We start from the raw sequence: 15,560 nt of genomic DNA on the forward strand, positions 1-15,560 counted from the left end.
TCTTACTACACTTCCTCCTAGAAGATCATTTTTGTACAAGGACATAATAAAACTTTACAGATTTGTAGAACAATACGGAATGTTCCAGTCATGTAACTGCTCCAGTTATCACTCAGATTGTAGATTTTTAATTTCCTAGAAGGAAATGAGAGTCCGCACAGAGCAGAAGTCTTTGCTAAGCACCTAAATTTGCATTTCTGGCTGGATGCTATTTGGCATCCTGACAGATTCTGTCTTTCATTAGTTCATTGCTTTAATTACCTAACTGCTGAATTTTACTTTAACTCTATAAAATATGGGTAACATTTAATTTCACATTAAAAGATTATTCAACAAAGATAATGTCTGTGCAAAACCCTGCTATTTAACATTGCTCTTTGGAAGTCTTGCAGGGTCCAGGACTTTTACAGTGCCATCTGTGGCAATTTCAATTATACCAATTTGGGTCAAACACTGTAGTAAAATTATTCAATTAAAAATACAAGGTATTTCACAGAATTGGCTAGCAAACTGCTTTTGCAGTTCTTAAGAGTAAAATCAGGTAAATCATATTCTCTTCCCATTACTTTTGGAATAAAGATCATAAAGTTGTATTTACAACAGAGTTTATCCTACATGTTTCTATGCACTGCATGTATAAACCTACAAACTACAGTAATATTTTTTCTATAATCACTAGTAACTGCACAGAAATAGCCTCCCTTTAACAAGTGTGATTCTAAGATTGTAAAGGTGGATTTATTTTTCCTTTTATGAGCTTTCCATACTCCCAGTATCAGAACACAACCAAGATTGACCAGATCCTCTAACAGGGTGGAGGAATCCATGAATTACTTAACCAGGAGTCAGTGGTGTGATTGGTTTCTCATACAGGTTCTCCACAGGGAGAACAGCCCACGGCACCCACTCATCACATTACAGATCAAACGGCTCCACTTTCTTAGCTCTCACAGCCTATTTCAAAGGTTTCCACCTCAGGAGGCCTCAGCTCAGACCTGCCTGTGACAGGCTGCTGTGAACATCACCCACCTCCTGCTGAATGCACTGCCTTCCTCAGCCTGAGGGACCTGGGGGTGTCTGCAAGGAGAAAAGAACAGACGAGGCCATTCAAATCCCGTGCAAACAAAGAGAAAATTCCACATCTTCTCCACAAGCGCCATTAATGCACTACATGTTCTGTACATGTTTTCCCCAAAGTATCACTCATCTTCAATGGTGATTGTTTGGATCTAAAACTCTACTGTCCTCTGCTGCCCTCATTCCCTTCTGACACCCACAGAGTCTGAAGAGATCTGTGAGGATCTGCATGGTTCCCTCAGGAAGCGCCGCCCCGCCCGAAGGCTACTGCTGCCTTCCAGCCCAGAAGCTCAGAGGTGTGCCCATGCCCACGCTCCGCACCTCCATTTCTCCGAGCAACCCCTGCCCGGGCCCCGCTCCAAGGCTCCTTCCCCCAGCGACGCGCTGCGCTCTCGCACCCTCAGGGTAAACAAAATGGCGCCGCGGGCCCTTCCCCGACCCCGGGCTGCTCCTGCCAATCACCCGCCAGCCAATCAGAGCTCGCCGTGAGCCCGCCCACAGAAAGCGCGGGAAGCGTGAGGGCTCTGAGGCGGCGCTCGGCGGGGATGGCGGAGCCGGAGGGCTCGGGGTGTCCTTGAGCTCCTTCTCGGTTAAATCCACCTCGGACACTTCGCTTCCACTCACTCCCCAGTCAGCAGGAACTTACACCACCATAGAGGAAACACATTTGAATTTAATTCAATGTGAAACCAAACGAACATGGCTCCCCCCCAGCAGAGCTCTCCTGCTCCCCTCACAGCCCGAGTTTCCTATTGGGGCCAGTGTATCCCAAGGAAAGCCCTGAGTCTTGGATTACACTGTCGTGTTCGTTAGCATGCAGAAAGCACAGCAAAACTAAGCCTGTGTTGCTCAAACACATTAGGATGTGCAACGGTAAGTTGTACCAAAATCTATGTATAAAGAGACCTAGATGGTCTTTGGCAATACAGTAGGAAAAATACTGCACAATAAAGTGATGGGAAAAGGGAAGAAAAATGCAAATAGAACGCAATCCCTGGCGTGTCCACTGATTGCTCATTTTCAGTATATATATATATATAATTTTTTTTTTTTAAGAAGGACCCTCAGTGTAATTTGTGGGCTCCCAGGAGCTCCCCTGATCCATCGCCCGCCTGCAGCGCTGCCCCCGCGCCCGCCGAGGGCTGGAAAACCTCCCTGGATTAAACTCTTATGTTAGGCACCTCCAAAGTGTCTAAAGTTAGGCTGGATGAATGCGAGCCAAGCTGTTGAACAGATGGAGTGAAATCCTCCTCTTGATAACAGGAACTTTATATCACTGCCACAGATAAGAAGGGCAGCTAAAAAAAGTCAGGGAGGTAGTTATATAAATTTCAAGACGACTTACCAGCAATGCTTAAAGGTAAAACTTTCCGATAGATCCTGAATATCCGCTTCCAGCTGCGRACCCTGAGCTGCCAAGAAGTTCTGCAACACAAATGAGATTGTGACACTCGAGCTCCCACACCGAGACCATTGGAAATTAATGATACAGCACAAACACGCAAAGCATTTGGAAGTTGGAGCCTGGGGCACAGGAGATTAATCCCAGCATCAGCAGACTGGCACTGAGCTGGAGTTCAGTACTCAAACCCAGCTCTGGCACATGTGAACACAAAGGTGATTGACTACCACAAAATAACCATCTCATTACCTGAAATGCTACCAAACACACTMATTCCTTTCCTCTTATAGGGCTGTAAAATACTCGTGCTTACATCAACTCGGACTCAATGTGGTTTTCTACCTTCTTTATTCATAGTTTTGAACAGCTGCAAATTCAGTTTCCCCATCTTCAAACTGACCTTCTTCCTTGTGTTTCACATGGAATTGTGCTTCAAAAGATSCACATCTCAGCATTGGATCCACTTTTCTTAATTAGCTGTCGGTATTTTAGATGGAGTTGGATGGAAATACATTGGTAATACCTATTTCCAAGCATCAAAAACCTTCAGATAGGCAACTAAAATAATCCATGAGTGGAAACTGACTGTAAAGTGTTTCAGATGAAATGATGTGAAACRGTTATTATGCGTGTTCTGCATCCATACTAAAATGGGAGTGTACGCTGCATGCAATTTGGAGGTGATGTTTACTTAGAGAGTGGAAGAAATCTGAACAATAAAGCACCTTTTCCCTTCAAGTACCTCAGTTTTGGAGGGAAGTACAYTATCACACTATTTCCCGGTCCCTTTGAGGAAGACAAGTGGATGAAGTGTTCTGGGCTTGGGTTGYTTCCTCCTCTTACCTTTAAACTTCCTCTAAAGGTCGCAGTCATGGAGAAACTGCAGAACTGACCTTACCAAGGGATGCACTCTGGGAAGACAAACCAATGCAGACTGCACACAACCACACAATGCCATTCTTTTAAAGCAAAATAGGGCTGGAAATGTGCCATCACAGCAGCCTCCTTGAGCAGGGCKGCTTTCCCTGTCACCTTTAGTCGTTTTGGTGACAAGAATCCATTTGTAGTCCTGGTTATCTCTGCAGAACACAGGGCTGGGGAGCTGAGCTGCCCCATGACCCAATTAGTGCAGCCCCGCAGTCGCACGGCTCAGCCAYAGCTACAAAACCCTGCTGAAGATGACATGAACCACACTTGACCCCCCAGAATTTGTTACTGATGGTGATAAGCAGAGATAGCCTACATTTATTTTGCAGATTCAAGCTGAATTTGGAGGGCCATGGGAAAAAAAAAAAAAAGAGTGTTCTAAATTGGACATGTTTGAGAAATACTGAGTCACAAGTTTCAAGMTGCACAAGGTCATTTTTGCAGTTTCTTTTTTCAAAGCAAACCCTAGGTTTTATTATATAAAACCAGTGTTGGCAGCACTCAGAACATGCAGTCTTTTTTAGCAAAGCCCTTTGCAGCATGACTATGGTTGCAGTCTTGGAAAAGCCTGCAAAGGCTACTGCTTCTATTTTAAGAAGAGAATTGGTTTTATATTGCAAAATATTTAATAATTTCCTGTTCAAATGAAATGAAACAACAAAATAGTTATACAATTTTACTAGTTTATATTTCAATTCATAAAGTATACACACTGCAACTATGCTACCACAATGTCCACGCATCTAATATTGATGGAGTTACAGTATTTTTTTTTTTGGTATTAAACAATAGAGATAATGTATGCAGTTAAGGAAAAAAGCTTGGACATAGCATGTTCTATCCCGTAGTTACAGAGTACATTAGCTAGCATTAGTACAGTAAACAAGAAAAAGGTAGAAATACAAAATAAACCAAATATCTTTATATACAAACCAGTGCCTCTTATTGTTACCAGCTTATACTCACACTGCACACAAAATTTATCCACTGATGCAATAGATACTTCAGCATAACACAAACCATTATAAATTAAAAAAAATTACAAGGTGCAAAACTCCATTCTACAGCTTTCTGGTGAGAACTCAATACAATCCAAGGAATGAGAACTCCAAGCACGTTTAGCACCTATTAGTGCAACTGCATCGAGCGTGAAAAACAACCTACACCACCTCAGAACGCTACCAGGGAAGCGAGTTGGACAGCTAGAGATGCTCGCAGCTACACTCACGCTGTGATTTTTGCCTCATATATATCTCAGTTTATTGTTTCTTTGTCCCATTCATACCTATGTGCAAAACTAAAACCTGGGAGCTCTGTCGGAGCTCCGCAGAAGGCCTGCTACAGCCGGGTAAAAACAAACAAACAAAAACGAAACAGAAACCTGACAAAACCCAGACAGACTCCATTGAATGTCAGACTATCCACATAATTTGTACTTATCAGCAGTCCCAGTGCTGGGGATTTGAACACTGTTGATATGTGGATCGCACAATATGACACAAGTGAAACGGAAATTTGCCCACAATTCCGATTATTCTTGTCTAGCAYTTCGACAAGTCTCCCAGCCTCCGGTGGCGAATTTGTTTGGCAGCCCATGCCAAAAAAGCCCAGAGTTGCATAGAATTGATTAGTAACAGAAAGAAATGCCAAACACAGAGAGATGGATGCTGCATCTACTAAAACRAAGTGGGGTTGCTCGACAGGAATGCTGAAATCATCCCCATTCATAAAGCAAAACATGTCACCTCCTACTCTCCATTTCCTACCTCTGGGGACTGCTTTCTGGCACTGATGTAGTTCTTGATAAAGTTGTATTTTTTGTTGCTTTTATTTTTTTCTTTTTTTTCTTTTTTTTTTTTTACTTTGTTAGTGACACTTTTCCTTTCAAATAAAATATTAAAAAAGGTTATAACTGTAAAAAAACCTATCATATGTAAACTTAACAATTAGGGTTTGGTAAGTTCTCGTACCTAGTCTGTGAAAAGCCTCCAGCCAGACGCAGAATGGAGTGTTTCTCTGAAGAGCTTCAATCTAGCTACATCACCTGTTAAATATCAGTAGTATGAACATCCCATGTCTAGCAATAAAACCTCTTTTGTGTATCCATCCTCTTTATCACTGACCTATTGAAATCCTGACATGCTGTGTTTCTATTATATTTACATTCTGGTCCTCTCATGTCACAGAATTAAACATCTGGCCAAGGAAGGCAACAAAAGGTGTTAAGAAGGTGTGTTTGACAGAACTGCTTTTCAACAAGTCTCTTTTCCTTGGACTCCAGTCACTGTTTTTATAGAGCTTATTGTTCTGTTGAACCATGTTTTCTTTGCAGCTTGCACTTCATTCAGGGCCAGACCCAAATGGTGCTCCAAATCCTGCAAACAGAAGAGCAATTTCATTAATTTGTTATGTATTCACAGCACAAGGTTATAGGAGTTAAACCTAGAAGGCTCTACAACATCTACAAACTCTGGGCCACTTTAGAAGTTAAACAAGTCTTACATAAATCAATAGCAGCACCACAAGCTGACAAAGAGAAAAAAAAAAGCTTTGAAAAGTAAAACAAGACTTGTGTCATTGCCCTTAGTGAAACATTCCACTTCCTTCACTACATCCAAACCCTTTAATTCTCTCCCATCYGAGGAGGAGCTATTCCCACAGGAAGTGGACTTTCTACAAACTAATTTTTATCTTTCTGTGAACAAGCAGCACTGACATAWCAGTTTTAGACTAAAAGCACAATGTTGACATATTTTACTGAAATACCTCAAGTACCTGGAGTTCTTTGCAATCATGTTTTAAGACACATGTCTAACATTTGTCAATGTTACATCTTTATTTAACACTGATTGTGAGATAAAGACATGCATGATTCAGTACTCTGTCAGAGCTTGGGCTCCTTCCAAGCAGTTGCAGGAGATCAGGCAGCCAGCACTGCACTGCAGACAGGCAGATGTCTGGAAGCTGTAGTGGCTGCTAAATACAGTTCATGCAATTTCAATTATATCGTCTGCATACAGCAACTTTCAGACGCACTGTTTGGTTAAATAACCCATRCAGGAAATAGCAGGTTACAGTTTCAACCAACAGGATCTGTTCCAATCCCTCTACAACTCACACACATTTTTCTAGGAACGCAGACACGCTGTACAGACTACAAAACAAACCTCCAGAGCATTACCTGTATTTTACATTCCGCCTCCACAAGCTGCAGCTTGGTCTGGGCCAGCTCAAGCTCCATCTCCCTCAGCTGGTTTTTCAGTGTTTCCTTTTCCTCATCCGTGTCCTCATCTGAACCATCCTTGGCAGTGCTGGCAACCTTCACACGGCCTTCCTTGTTGAAGAACTCGCGGCAGTGCTCGCAGTCATCCACCTTTTGCTAAAGTAAACACCTGGCTGTGAGCAGAGTGCTGGGGATGTGATCAAAGCCTGTTCCTGCCTCTGCTCTGGAAGAGCAGCTCAACACCAGAGGAACCATTACTGGGAACTTTTGGGAGGCACAGCCAAGCAGGAACTCCTGCCAGGCCCACACTCATGGGCTTTGGAAACACTGCTGTGTGATGTTGCTACAATAATGGGCTCTGTCCCTCCCCACTGCTACTTTAAGGTAAAAGAGAGTCAGAGAATCTCTTCCAGAAAAAACAGACCCCTCAAAACCCCCCAGCATCAACATTAACATGTAACCACTACAGCATGAGAGGACCCACAGTTACCTTTTCCCCCAGATCTCCCCCTTATAATCTCTTTGTATCTATAGGGACTCTCAGCCACCATTTTAGTAATGAAATAAATTTTGTGTTTGCTGTTATGATTTTACCAAGAGATTGAAACAATGTAGAMTGTGCATCTATCTGGTCTCTTACCCGTATTTTCTCAATTTCAGCTTTATTTGCTGTTTGTTGCTTTTCCAGTCGCTCACTCAGCTGGGAACAAATCTGACAAGCAAAATTATGTTACCAGACCATTTATAAACGTAAATTCCCTCCCAAATGAATGCTAAAGCACAAATAAATGTTGCTTCAATATTAACATGGATAGTCTGAGGACTCTCTGAAAGCTAGGAAAACTGGGATGCTGCATTAAGTTGTCTCATTGTACATTTTTCCATTTTCTACATTTTCCCCACAAGAAAAGGGGCAGTTCCAATACAAGTTATGAGGCCTTGCTAAAGGAGCCAGCAAAGGTTAGGAATAGCATGGCCCTTTTGTTGCCTGGAGAAAAGAACAGGCAAGACAGAGTAGTAAAARACCCCTAATTCATTCCCTGAGAGCTGTTATGGGCCTGCTAAAGAGACACATGAATTTGCTCCCTTGACACCTTGTGATCAGGAGCTTSAATGCCAAAGCAAAGCCTTGAAAGGAAAAAGGCATTTGTTTTTTATTTCCTAGCTGCTGTTACCATTTGATTGACAAGAGGAAGCTGGGAGAGAACCTTTTCTTGGCATGAAGTGAACCTTTGATATCCAAGAACCCATCTGAACAAGGTTTGGCTGTAAGTGAGGCTGTGGTGACTGCTGATCTACAAAACCCACATCAGGGGCAAACAGGACTGACCACTCCAGGATCTCAGCCAAAGAAAATGCAAAACCAACCACAGGCTTCCCATTCAGAACAGCTAAACTGTCTCCTCAAATGCATGGCCAGATGACATTGATTTCCAGAAATCTAAAATACCTGAGAAAGTCTTGCACTGTTATTGCAAACCACACCATCATGAAGCTGTACTTACCTGTTTGTAGTCACCAATAATAGAACTGTTCTTTTTGATCTCTGACTCTGCCTTATCCAGTTCCCTACGACACATTTCCTTCAGCTGCGGTGGGGGGAAAGAAAAGAAAAGAAAAGAAAGGGTACATACAGTTGTAGTCTAAAAAATACCCAGGTGCTATTTCCTCACTGTTCTGCTCTACCCAGGGGCCCAGCATCCAGCTCAGCTCCATGCAGGCAACAAAAACCTGGGCTTTGGTGGTCGTCACTGCCAGAACAGTGGAATTGTCAAGGGAAGGAAGGATTCAAAAAGTGCTGACAGCTGAAATCCTGCTGCCTCGCTGTGGCACAGGCTGTGACTTTGTGATTTCAAGTTAAAAATTCCCCACCCCATGAAGCACCTGGCAGGAAAGTGCCGAATTCTGCTTTGCTGACGTCCTTTACACCACAGAAGAGGGACAAACATGACTTAGAACATTAAGCCCTTCCCACACTTGTCACTTTTTATTTTTATCATTTCTGTACTGTACAGAACAGTGAGAATGACAGAAATGGCCCAACCTGAGCAGATTCTTCCTCCAGGCGCCTYTTTTCTTCTTCTGCATCAATCAGCTTCTGTTTGGTCATTAGCAGCTCCTTATTGAGGGCATCTGCCTTCTCCTCTGCCTGAAACACAGAGCCCAGGCTGAGCAGAGACCTCCCTGCTGTGCCTCMACCAAGACTGCAGCCATTCCTGTCTTATTAAACTTTGGTTCAGTGCTTTTAAAAACAATAAAACTTTATTCTGCAAGTTATTTTTCCTGTCTCATACACACAACACAGCAGTCTCCAATAGGTGCATGGACTCTACATAAAAATAGATCAATAACTCAGCTGATATATAAAATCTCCAGAAAGTGGCTGTACCAATTCCCTTCAAAGGAAGAAAATCAAAAAGTGAATTTTAGTCCCTTAAAGTCCTGCTGATCCTTTAAAAYAGATAGCAAAGGCAAAAGAGAACATCTTTTCATTATAGATGGGGTTTAAGCTGTTTTAAAGTTGAAGAACACCGGGATATAGGAGCCCAACAACAGTTGAAAAATGAAGCCTATTTTCTGGTCTAGTGAAAGGATATTGAGGAAATTCTTGTATTTCCAAAYGCTTTGTTTTGATCTTTTAGGTTGCAGATTTCCAACATGCCATGCAGGTGTTAGAAAAGGTGTGTTAAACAAAGTCCTTTGGTACTTTCCTTTCAGGACCTCAGGCTGGCAGAATGCAACTTATCATTTCAGGATCCAATGAGAAGAATTAATAATGTCCTGAAGTAGGATCAAACAAACCTATCTCCTCCCAGGGGATAACCCAAATGCTGCCAACATCATTTACCTTCATGTATCAAATGAAGCAACTCAATTTTGCTTCATTCTGGTCCTCTCCCAGATCTCCATTTAAATAAACAATGAAAAAGCAAAACCGTGTCTCATTCAGGCTCAAGCAGCCACAAACAACAGTTAAAAACTGATAGAAAAAGCTTCTTCAGGACAGTTTTTGATGGAGTCCACCCCCTGAGTGTTTGCTGGGCTATTACCAGTATATAATCTTCTGGAAACTTCAATAATGAAGGGAAAAAGCCCAGGTAAGAGGAGATGAACAAACCAATGTGTTGTGAAAACCTGATTCTAGAGCATACTTCTATGATTCCCATATTAACACCTAAGAGAAGGAGCCGTAATAAATGCAAAAGTCATAAACCAAACCTCATTAAGAGCAACATTCACCCACTGGCATCAACATTTACTATGAATASTTTTCCAACAGCAAGTTTCCAAAAGACCGTGGGAAACCTTAAATTGTCTRAGGCAGATAGAGTGAAACATTTTAAAGCCTGTCAGCTCCTGCACTGAGTAACTTTCAGAAGTAATTTTTCTTTGAGATTTCAGAAATGCATTTATCTTGGTACAGAACAAGAATGGCAAAACATGAGCACTTGAACTCTTCCCCTSATCTCCCCAAGCAGACAGAGTAAATGTGTTCTAGCCTCCCCTGTGCTAGGCATGCCAGTACCTTTCTGTCTCTGCATGTCCTGGAMAAAAAGAAAAAGCATATCCTAACACAATCTCCCCCACCTGAATATGTAAAGAAGGGAGTGGGACAGCAAGCTGAAAAAAAAATCCTGTAACACAAAGCAAACCTGAAGTTTCCTCCTGAGAGCTCTGGAAAGAGCCCAGGATGAGGAATTCACATGGGCAGATTCCAACAAGCCAAATGGAAACCACAACAGCATTTTCAGAGCTGCCTGAGGTACCTGAGAACCTGATCCATGCAGAGCCAGACAGACTCAGACTTTCAAGTATATCAGGCACTTTGCAAAGCCTGTCTGCTACAAAATTATATTCACAAAAACCCCCGGAAAACACAAGTCAGCATGCATGTTATGATCTCTGTGATGATTCAAAGACTTGACACAGCTCCTGCTAGACTTCCTTAGAGAAAAGAAAGCAATTACTCAAGTACAGGCTCTCCTTTCCCTCCAGTTACTCTGGATGCTCTTCAGAGTAAAGAGTATTTCACTCACCAGCCCTGTTTCCCACACCTGTCCCAGGCCTACACGTTACCAGGGTGCAATAAGGACRTGGAGGAAGGAATCCTGTCCCACACCAAAGTAAAGCTCCATCCATCTCCTCTCCAACCAGAGGAGGAACAGGGAATGAGCCCTTGTCTGCCCTGGACAGCAGGAGGGCACAGCTTACATTGTCCAGGTCCTTCCTCAGTGCAATCTTGCTGGTGACCAGCTCGTGGGCCAGGTCATCGTTCTCCTGCTCCAGTCTCATGTTGGCTTCCTGCAGGCGCCGGTTCTCGCGCTGCGGGGACACAACAGCAGCACRTTAAACAGCCTCTACTGAAATAACTCCATAAGCACCAATAAAAATTCCTATTATTCCTTTTTCTGCACAGCTAGGCTTACAACAACCCCATCCCAATTAATGTAGCAATATTCCCTTCAYGTTCATGGAGCTGATTCCCCTCTTGCACCCAAATTGGCCAGAAAAAAAGAGTCAAAGTAGCAACTTATTGTTTGTTAAATCAGACTGGAGAAGGTGAAGCATTACCTCGAATCTTTCTATAGGATCCTCCTGTTGAGCYTGTTGCTCTCTCATGGTATGATATTCCTTTTCATATTTCTTCAGCTTCTTCTGGCTGATCTAAATTAAAGCAGCCCATTAGATCCTGCCCAGAGCATCGATAAAAGAACACAACACACACAGGACTATGGAACAAGCTTCAGGCACTCCTGCCTTCTACAAAGCACAGCTCRTGGCTTCACCCAGTTCTGAGTGTCAAACCCTCAGGGGTGCTMAAAAACTTGGTTCCACTCACTGTAATGACAGTGGCCTCTTGAATTTATCTTTCTGTGAAATACAGGGAAGCTTTCAAAAGGCACTCAGAGCATCTTGCCYGAGCTCCCCCCGGTGCTGCAGCCCTGGTGCTCCACACACTGCAGAGCTTCAGAACCCCACGAGACATGGTTCATTTTTGGACTGGCTGATGCTGAGGCTTCTTCAGCTGCTTTTTCAGCTGTAACATTTGTCATCACACAGAAGTATTTGGTTTACTTTACATGAGACTGTAAATGCTGAAAGGGCAAGTGCAGGCTCAGCTGACATTTCTGCCAGTGTCACTCAAGCTCAGCAGCAAACAGCCCTGTCCCCGAGGTGTCTGGGCAGCACCTCAGAGGCACCAGAGCTCTGTCCTTGGCTCTGACACACCAAAGCCACTCTCACAGGACCCCCTTCTGTGAGAAAGGACAGAAAGGTGATGTTGAATTCAGTATTTTGTGCCCAGTGTTCAAATCCTGCAGCATTTTTCCYGGTGTCATCTGTCACCTGTGCCATGCATTACAATGGTTTAGCAACACAGACCATACCAAGATCACGGTGAGCATTTCATATCCAAGTCACTGTGCATCTAAATGAAATCTCTGGCATTAAAAGTTGCAGCTAAATCTTTATTATCTCTCAGTAAACCAAAAGAATTTAAAAGCTGTGGCTATGATTTCATATTTAAAAACCCTTTTCTGATAAACAGGTTGAATTTTAAACGCATAAATGAAAGGCAGAATGTCTGGTTTCTCTTGGGTCTGGTTTTTTTAGCACTAACAGGCTTCCTTGGAAGGAGCTGCAGAAAGCTGGTGGCCAAGCTCCCTCTAGTGAGAGCTGACCAGAAACACCTCTCTGCTCTCGGGGGGGACATTTCTGTGGAGATGCCAAATTCACCTGGAGTCAGTCCAACCACRCCACAACTGCAGCAGTTATTCTTGCACCCCAGACACCCACCCTGAGAATTAACCCATCACTGGCAATGGAGCCAGGAACTTGAGGAGATTATTTCACTGCCCTGCCCCTGCTCAAACACTGCCCAAATTCTGAGGTTTCTCACCCCAAATCTGCTACGTAAAGTTAAATCTCAACAAGTGAGGCATCCACCACGCAAGAGYAAAGCAAGGCAGGCACACCACTGCATTTTTGTCTTCTATTTTCAAGTGCATTTAGCCACTTTTGCCTTTTTTAGGTGAGCTTGAGCAGATTTGCAATTGTCTCAAATTCTGGGCACTGGAGGCCTGGGGAGGTCAGCAGAGATTCTGGGTTTGCACAAATGAACACTGATGTCCCAGCAGGGAAGGCAGCAGCAGCTCTGCTAACATTTGTTACACAGAGAGGTTGTGAAMTCCCATCCCTGGCAGTGCCCAAGGCCAGGYTGGATGGTGCTTGGAGCAATCTGGGATGGTGGGARATGTCCCTGCTCATGGCAGGGSGTGGAATGAGATGAGTTTGAAGGTCCCTTCCAGCCCAAACCATTCTGTGATTCTGTGACKTGATGGCACCATTGAGRAGTGACTTTGAGAATCTGRARTTCTCTCCAGCTGATCACTTCCTGACCTCCTTTCCAGCAGAATGCTGTTCTAATCACAATGCCTTAGCCAGGCTACTTCTCCCTTCCTATAAATTATTTATTTTGACATCAGGCCCTTTTCTGCTCAAAGAAACACTTCCAAATACAGTGCTGGAGATTTTTACTGACAGCAAAGGACTTATGTTTTAGGTCAAGGAAAGCAATTGTGTGCAGCACTCCCATCAAGGATGTGATACAGAAGTGCTCTGTGCCAGGCCCAGCTTCCTCCACAACCTCCCCTGAATCCCCCCAAACCACCCAGCACTCCAGGGAGCCATGGGAGCCTTGCCATGTCCACTCAGAGACTGCTTGTGCCACTCACAGCACTGGGAACAAGGSAATTTTGGCAGAGTGGGAGGAGGAACAAGTTGTTATTTGGAAACATAAAAATCAAATGCACTCAATTAGGATGATGTGAACCAGGTCCATGTGGAACATTTAATCTGTGCCTAATGCTAAATGATTAGAGAGATAAAATAGCTTTATTCTTGATCATCCTGCAATTTCTACACTGGTTTCACACAAGAAATGCCTGAACTCTGTGCAGGATAGTGATAKCCACACTCCTACTGCAYCAGGATCACCAAATGCCTGGARTGCCAACATGCCAGGGAAGTCATGYACTTCCACAAAKAATTCCTCTAGGGAATTTAAGGGAAAAGGACACTTTGACCATGTCAGTGATGTCCATGATCACACCCAGTGGACAGGGCAGTGGCAGGAGCTGCCCCAGCTCACCTTCATGTTGCAGGCCAGCTCCATCAGCTTCTTGGCGTTCTCCTCCGAGCGGTAGCGCTTGGGCAGCTGCACTCGGAAGAACTTCAGAGCCCCTTCAAAGTCAGTCAGCAACAAATCATCCTTGGTAGTCTGGAGATGAGGAAAGAAACACCAGAAAAAAATCAATTTTGTCCAGTTGCTGAATTCCCAGAGACAATAAAGCAACAGCAGTTTTGGAAAGCTCCAGTAACATCACTGCTTCTCAACCTTCTGCTGAGTGTTTGCTTCTATTTCTGCAACCTTCTATTCCACCCCCCAAAAAAAGCACTGTGCTGCACAGGACATGCCAGATTACAGCACATGTACCACAGGGAGTTGTTAGCTTCTCAAAAAAACATCGTATTTTTGTAACAGGCATCTTAATTTTTATATGGTGCATGATGATGCATAAACCACAGTGTAACATTGTATACTCACTTTTAACAATCCCAGTGCAACGTTGAAGATAACACTTATTCCCTGGAAAGAACAAAAYAATGACAAAATAAATTAATTTCTCAGTATTTACAAGCTTGGATATGAATTTATTTGGTAGGTTTTGTTGTTTGTCTAGTTTCTGTGAAAAGGAGAACCAGGAAACAGATGTAACCAGGTGCTATTTAAACCAAAGGCACAAAGAATGACTTTGCAAACAATTGGTAAAATATCTTTACTGGARAGTCATTATAGAGAGCAAAACAATCAACACTGGTTTCATTATCTCCTTAGCAGTATGAAACACTGAAATTATGTTCTGCACTTTATTTCATTTCTTAATGAGTAGTTGGTCAGCTCAAGATAATTTAATTTTCATAAAGCAACTTCTAAAAACACTGATTCAAATGCAGCAATATATACACCAGTATGTTAAATCCTGGTTCTTCACAAACTGGGATAATTCATGTAATMAAAAAGAAAGTGACTCACTTTAGGACAGAGGCCCACGGCATCCTTTCTGCCTTTACTCTTCAGAAGTGTTCTATTTATACTATCAAATTAAATACAAACTGTTCTATAGTCAGGAGTAGCTCACACCTTCTTCAGGGGTCCCACTCATCACCATGACACATTCTCATCTTATTTCARGATCCTGCCTTCCTTCTTCCCACCAAGTTATTCCTTCACTATTACTTTAAAATTAYGAAAAGCCCCTTAAAACTTCCCTGTGAGCACATTTACTATTTACAAATTGAAAATGTGTTTCTAAACAAACAGAACTGATTTTCTCCATACCATCTGCTGCTTTCTATTGCACTGGCACATGGACAAAGCAAGCAGCAGACACAGGGAAMGGGCAGAAACCTTGACCAGGAGGTTTGTGAATGCTGAACCCTTCAGGAAAAGCAGAAAATTGGCCACTTCCCAGCAGCAGATCCAAGGAAGGATGGATGCATAAAGTCACCCAACAAATCACTGCAGAACTCAAGGATGCTTCAGTACAAAATGGGATTTGTTCACTGCTGCTGACTCTAATTCCACTGCTTACCCACATTTCATCACACATTGTTCTAAACATGATTGCAGACAACAGCTCAAGGTAGAGAACTTTGCTCTCTAAATATGTGCTGTGAAATATAGAGACTTGCAGTTCTCCAGGAGGAAGAACTCCAAGCTTGTTAGATTACCAGCATGAGAGTTAGCTGGGCAATTTTATACACAATGGSCTCCATGCAATAATATTACAGGAAAAACAACAGTTATCATTGTGTGTAATATGACTTAAGAACAGAGGAACCCAYGTAYTTATAAATCAGCTCTAAACC

At 43.0% G+C, this 15,560-nt stretch overlaps 1 protein-coding gene across 1 annotated transcript in view; it reads right to left on the bottom strand.

Moving 5' to 3' along the window:
- Positions 1-4,072: 4,072 nt before the first annotated feature.
- Positions 4,073-15,560, bottom strand: part of RABGAP1 (RAB GTPase activating protein 1) — a 53,564-nt gene continuing 42,076 nt past the window's right edge. The window contains exons 17-25 of the mRNA XM_057372919.1: positions 14,236-14,277; positions 13,780-13,908; positions 11,202-11,294; positions 10,842-10,952; positions 8,674-8,778; positions 8,135-8,218; positions 7,270-7,341; positions 6,588-6,785; positions 4,073-5,781 (exon numbers count right to left, since the gene is read on the bottom strand). Coding sequence (XP_057228902.1) covers positions 5,659-5,781; positions 6,588-6,785; positions 7,270-7,341; positions 8,135-8,218; positions 8,674-8,778; positions 10,842-10,952; positions 11,202-11,294; positions 13,780-13,908; positions 14,236-14,277 — 957 coding nt within the window. The 3' untranslated portion in view covers positions 4,073-5,658. The remainder of the gene's footprint in view (positions 5,782-6,587; positions 6,786-7,269; positions 7,342-8,134; positions 8,219-8,673; positions 8,779-10,841; positions 10,953-11,201; positions 11,295-13,779; positions 13,909-14,235; positions 14,278-15,560) is intronic.

Source organism: Malurus melanocephalus, unplaced genomic scaffold, assembly GCF_030028575.1.
Source record: "Malurus melanocephalus ecotype Western Australia unplaced genomic scaffold, MMel_1.1 scaffold_181, whole genome shotgun sequence".
In the NCBI taxonomy this organism is placed as follows: domain Eukaryota; kingdom Metazoa; phylum Chordata; class Aves; order Passeriformes; family Maluridae; genus Malurus; species Malurus melanocephalus.